Genomic DNA, 6,662 nt, shown 5'->3' with positions numbered 1-6,662 from the left:
TTATGCTTTAATTTCAGAGAAGAGTTGGTTCTTGTTATATTTTTTAAGTGAATTTTACCATGTCAAATAATGGTTGGAGTCTTGAAAATTTAGATATTTTCACATGCTAACTTATAAGAAGGTATCAAGGTAATCAGGGACGGACCCAAGCACAACAATGAGGGGCACTTGCCCCCACAGTGTTTTTAATTTTTATTTTAAAAAATATAATTATATGTAATAAGCCTCCACTCCAAATTTTAAATGATTCTACTATAAATAAATAAATTCAATTAGCTAAAGTTTTAAATTTATTTTTTTATTTTTTTTATCATTTTGACTATTATTTAACCTAATCAAATTTAATTATTGTACCGTCACTTTTTAATTCTCTTAAACCCTCTTCTTATTTTTATATTTTCAACCTTCTTTTTTTATTCCTTGTCTAATGGTCATCTCCTTTTTATCAAAAAGTAAATTTTAAATTCTCCAATTTTTTATATAACTCTCCATGACTCTATGTATCTTTCAATTTTATTATTTCTCTTTTTGATATTTTAATTGTAATTTTTAATTCAAATAATTATAATTTAGGTATTAATCTAATATTTTATTTTTTTCGTGACTTTATATATTTTATTTTATTCTCGATTTATTCATTCTTATTACTTATTTTTTATCTTTTGTTCTATTATATGTACCTATGTTGCATATAAAATTTTAAAATGAACCGATTAATTTACTAATTTAGAATATATTTTTTATTTTTAAAAATAATAATAAAAAATATTTTAATTACAATATATAATTAAACAGATACATAAAATCTTTTATCTAACATTATATCAAAATTAAATTAAAAAATATATAACAAATTTAATTATTTTAAAAAAATAAAAAAAATAAAAATTATATTTTTATTATTTTATATAAACATACTTTTCATATAAAGATATAATTTATTTAGTATTTATATATAATTCTAATTTCAAATTATAAATACTAATGTATCATTAGACGCTAATATGCCAGTTAATTCAGTCTTTTATTATTAAATGTGTATAAAAAGATTAGTTAGATAATAATTTAATTAAAATATTTTAATTTTAAATTTTAGAAATAAAAATAATTTTTTTATAAATTATATATAATGAATAGTATTTTAAAAATAAAAGTGTTCACTAACTCTTTTTAATTTTTATATCTCCATATAATTAATAATATTTAACAAAACTTATTTAATATATATATTTTTTGCCCCACTCCTAAAATTTTCTGGGTCCGTCACTGAAGGTAATGTAATGTTAATGGTCTGATTTTTACCCGGTATAATCGTGGCCCAAAAGTGTATAGATTTTATCGGGTCTAGGACTGGATTCGGATCTAATAAATAGGTCCGGTATATATTTGGAGTTGGATCTAGGTCGCATCAAACCCGGTTTCACCCGACCTATGCACATCCCTATTTCTGCATTTGTTCTCTAAACACGTGCCTCTCACACATAATTACCAAATGAAGACTAAGGAATGTTTTGTCAATGATAACTTCGGCCTTGTTAGGTAGGGGTTTTTTATCCCAATTCTTATAGTCTAGCCGACAATATTTTGGGCTCATTACACCTCATTCATGTGATATATCTATCTGTCCAATATTGAAAAGAGGTCAATCCCTGACCAAAAAGATAACGTCAGTTGAGACAAAAGGAAAAGGAAAGTCATTTCATGACCAAAAATTCCAACTAATAACTGCTTCTTAGTGTCCAAAATTTACTATCTATTCACCTCCAAATAAAAAAGAAAAAAGTATTTACTGTCTATCCAGGTTCATTTGACATTTTAATATATTTATCGAATTCTAATATAACTATATTACGATAATTATAGTGATTATATAAGTATTGTTAAAATTAAAATTATATTTGTTTAAATAATACTTTTTAAAAATGTTATTTAACAATAAAAAAATATTACTTTAATTTAATAATTATTTTTAAAATATTATAACTAACATAATATAATATAATATAATATAATATATATATATATATATATATATATATATATATATATATATATACCCACACAGAGACACACGTAAACTACCAAATTTAACTAAAAGAATTGAGTCGCCAATAAAAATAAAAACCTAAAAGATAAAAAATAAATATTAAAAATTTTGATAAAAATAGTCAATCTTTAAATAATTTTATTTTTGTTATAAAAAAAATTGAAAAAAAAAATACGAAAGACACTATGTCATATCACTGCAGTTTTTTTCACTGTATTAATAAGCTCTAAGTAAAGCAAAAAGTACAATACTTTTTCATAAATGAGATGTCATTAGAGATAATAAAAAAAATAATAGTTTAAGTATTTTAATATTTTATTTTTTAAATATATAGCATAATTTTTTTTAAATAGTTAACTTGATTAGAATGTTACCTTTTCAAATCTTAATTATCTATATAAACCACAATAAAATAGAGAATTAAGATTTGTCAGCGCTCCTTAGTTATATTTATTTTGGTAAAATATTTATTTTTTAAAAGAGTTACAAGTTGGCTTTTGATAGATAATTTTATAAATTTTATAGGGTATGTCTAAAATGAGTATAATAATTTTGTGCGCATTAGATGTGCTATATTTATATAAATCACCAGATTTTATTAAATAAAAATTAAAGACTAATATAAAAGAAAAGTATTAATAGACTCTAAAAAATACAGAATTCTCTACAAAACCCAATGAATTTGGTAAGAATTTAGCGATTTCTCACTCAGCCACTATTCTCCTAATTTAAAAAATTTGAAGTTTTGATTTTGAGAGATTTTGTGATTTTAGTGTTTAGGATCAAATTAACCTTGTGGACTTGATAGGTTTTGTCCCAAATCTCCATTGGTGAGGTGAGAAATCATTAACTCTTGTAAACCATTTATGATTAGGAACCCTATTTTGATTTTGTGGTATTTATGTGGAATTAGAGTGAGATATATGTTTTGGAGACAAATTTGGTGATATCGGTGACTAGAAAGTGAACCATGAATGTTGGGTTCTCGTCTGGTGAGGATTCGGGTCTTTAGACACTTGAGGAACGGAGATATTTGAGGTGTTTCGCATTAGGGAGAAATCGGCCAAGGTATAGCTTTGATTTATCATAGGTAATATATAATGTAACGTGAAAACTTAGGCTAGATGACCATAGGATAAGCTTGAATTGAATTTGATTGTTTATTTGATTAGTTAATAAATGTGTATTGGTGTGTGATTGATGTGTGATATGATGAACATATGTGTTGGCATGTTGTGGCACAAGATTAATGTATGTGAATGTAATTGTTGTTGGTTTGGTTGAGGAGTTGTTGAATATGTGTGTGTGTGTGGATTGTTGAATGAACTTGATGGAATTGAAAAATGGAATATTATGGAAGGAATGGAATGGATGTATAACTATTTTGAGTACTTTTGATATTGTTTTGAGAAGTGAAATGTAGGTTTTGAATTGAAAATTTGGAAAGAATAAAGGTGTTGGTGTTTTGGTAAAAAGTGAATTTTTGACCAATTTCGATGAGCTAGAACTCGGCTTCTGAACCCTTAAATTTTGTTAAATTTATTTCAAATGAAAATTGGGTTTGTGAGGTTAGTGTCGTTCGAAGAACGATGAAAAATCATTTAAAACGAAAAAGTTATGCGCGTTCGAAGTTTGGTGCAAAAAATCCGGTTTTAGCGGCTTTTGAAGGAGACGGGGTTCGCGTACGTGGAAGCATGGTCGTGACGCGAGCATTCTCTTCTGCCTCGGACACTCGCGTACGTAGGACATGGTTGCATACACGACTCTGATAGTTCACGTACGCAAAGGGGTATCTCACGTACGCGGAACCCCTGTCTGGAAGAAATGTGTTTTTTTACAAAGTTTCGCCAATCCTTTAGCTTTCCAAACTTCTGTAGCTACTCTCTATGGTCCGATACCTACTCTTTAAGCTTAGCAAATAGAGTGAATCCATAGAGGAGGGTTGTGAAGTGGAGGAATTGAATTGAGAGGGGTGAATAAGGTGATATATGATATGAATGATGAAATGATTTGATGTGAAATATTTGAGAAAGTGCGGAAATGTATGAATGTATGAGTAATGAATGAGACATAATTAATGGAAATGATGATATTGATGAGTTGGATGTGGGGAAGGTGGTAGGACACTAATCCCTCAATTCATTCCCCCGCATTCCTTGTGATTGTGTTGTATGGGATGTGAGGAAGGTGGTAGAGCACTAATCTCCGATGTTTTTCCTCACATTCTCTCTCTGTGTCTGCAAGGTGGTAGGGCACTAATCCTTCGATCGGTATGGCACGTCCTCATTAGGGGAAGGTGGTAGGACACTAATCCCCCGATTTATTTTTCCCCTGGTGTATGCCTCCAGGAAAAGGTAGTAGGACACTAATCCCCCGATGTTATGCCTTCTAGAGATGCACAGACGAGAGACAACATCCGGATTAGCTACCAAAATGTGTCGGGTTCTGGTAGTATAACCAATACGTGAGCTCATGGCCAGTAGGACAGGCATGCATCCAGTGACAGATCCAGAAAATTTTATCAATAGAGGTAAAATATATATATAATAATAATAATAATAATAATTTTTATAATTATACTATAGTATTATAAAATATGATTACTCCTCAAATTATTTAACTAACAAATTAAAATAATAAAATAATAATTCAAAATAACAAATAATTTAAAAATCCATTCTTCTAGATTTCATATTTTGAAAAGATTGAATAATCTTTTCATTATCAATACAATCAAATATCTCTCTTTCTATATATGTCACTAAACAATCATTTAAAAATTCATCTCCCATATGGTTACAGAGCCAACTCTTTATGATGTTCATAGCAGAAAAAGTTCTTTCAACTGATGCAATTGCTACAGGCAAAACTAAAGCTAACTTCAAAAGAAGAAACACTAATGGATAAATAATATTTTTTCGAGTTTCAACCAATTTCTGAGAAAGAGCACAAATTCCATTTAAGTTTGAGTATTGATCATCAAAACGCACATCTAATATGAAGTTCTCAAGTTGACTATCAAGTGCCAAAAGTTGAGTAGAAGAAAATTCTAATGGGTAGAATTGAGCTAATTGGATCAACTTCTCCTTATCAATTGTAAAAAATGAATGTCTTGGATTCAGATAAGCTATACAAAGAAGCAATTCATTATTCACCTCTATAAAATGATTGTTGAGTTCTTGAAGTTGTCTGTCAACTACTTGATAGAATATCTCAACTTGAAAATGATGCAAATTTGAGATCTTTTGAGCTTTGCGTCTTGATCTTCCTTGTGACACAAATATATCATCTATTTTTGGAACAGTAATATTATGTTTGTCACAAAATAATGAGACTTCATCAAGTAAAAGAGACCAACCATCATCTCTTATAGTTTACAACCATTGCTTAGACACTTTAACCAATGCCATAGCATTTACAATGTCTTGATCATTCCTTTGTAACGCTTGAGATAATTCATTAGTAACTCCCAAGATATTTTTCATCAAGTGCAAGTTAAAAATGAATTCAAAGGATTGAATGACATTCAATAAATGACATGCTTCAGCTCTTCATTCTGAATTATTTCCATCTTCCTCAACATATTCAAGAACATTGACCACAGAAGGAAACAAAGAAATTAATCTAAGTATAGTTCCATAGTGTGAACCCCATCTAGTGACTCCAGCTTTTTTCAAAGTTATTTCTTGATTCAAACCATGTCCATTAGAAACTTTTCCACTTTGTAATGCTTCAATTGTCTTAGTCATCTGACTATCACGAAGCATATCTCTTCGTTTATATGAAGCTCCAACAATATTGCACAAATTAGTTAACAAATTAAAAAGCAAATCAATCTCAACTTGTTTTTTTGCAACCGTTACAAGAGCTAACTGAAGTTGGTGGGCAAAACAATGTACATAGAAAGCATAAGAATTTTCTTTTAATATCAAAGTTTTCAAACCATTAAATTCTCCTTGCATGTTACTTGCACCATCATATCCCTGGTCACGTACTCTTGATAAACTTAAATTATATGTTTCTAATAATGACTCCAATGCTAATTTTAGAGATAAAGCATTAGTATTAGAAATATGAACAAGACCAAGAAAATGCTCTCTAACTTGCCCTTCTTTATTCACATACCTTAAACAAACTGACATTTGCTCCTTAATAGAAATGTCGCGGACTTCATCAACCAAAACAGCAAACAATTCATCCCAAGATCATTAACAATAATTTTTCTCATTTCACTTGCATCAGCTCTTACAATATCTTTTTGAATTGACGGAGCTTTTAGTTTAAGATTCCCACGAGCATTTTTGAAAGCACGATCAATCTCTTCATTATGTTGCGCAAAAAAGTTTAGAAGTTCCGAAAAATTTCCTTAATTAATAGAATCATTTGTCTCATCATTACCACAAAAGGCCAATCCTTGTTGCAAAAGAAATCTAATACAATCAATTTGTCAAGTGAATTTGATAATTCTTTTTAGCTTGCTCAGATTGTTTTCCAATAGCAGCACTAATGTGTTGTTTTGGCTTCATAAGTGCTTCACATTTTCTCCAAGCTTGATTATGGGCATTGTTCCGAGGGTTACCTGAAACTGAAGGTCGATCTCGGTCGAGATCTTCTG

The 6,662-nt window shown here is 29.1% G+C and overlaps 1 protein-coding gene across 1 annotated transcript; it reads right to left on the bottom strand.

Moving 5' to 3' along the window:
• Nucleotides 1-5,598: 5,598 nt before the first annotated feature.
• LOC112730323 (uncharacterized) lies at nucleotides 5,599-6,189 on the bottom strand. Its single transcript, XM_025780416.1, has one exon. The coding sequence runs from the start codon at nucleotides 6,187-6,189 to the stop codon at nucleotides 5,599-5,601; it is 591 nt and encodes a 196-aa protein (XP_025636201.1).
• Between the last annotated feature and the right edge of the window lie 473 nt (nucleotides 6,190-6,662).

Source organism: Arachis hypogaea, chromosome 12 (genome assembly GCF_003086295.3).
Source record: "Arachis hypogaea cultivar Tifrunner chromosome 12, arahy.Tifrunner.gnm2.J5K5, whole genome shotgun sequence".
NCBI lineage: Eukaryota > Viridiplantae > Streptophyta > Magnoliopsida > Fabales > Fabaceae > Arachis > Arachis hypogaea.
This window is presented reverse-complemented; position numbering and strand designations above follow the sequence as displayed.

Coding starts and splice junctions, on each gene's coding strand:
- LOC112730323 (XM_025780416.1), bottom strand. CDS start 6,189: ATGTCAGTTTGTTTAAGGTATGTGAATAAAGAAGGGCAAGTTAGAGAG.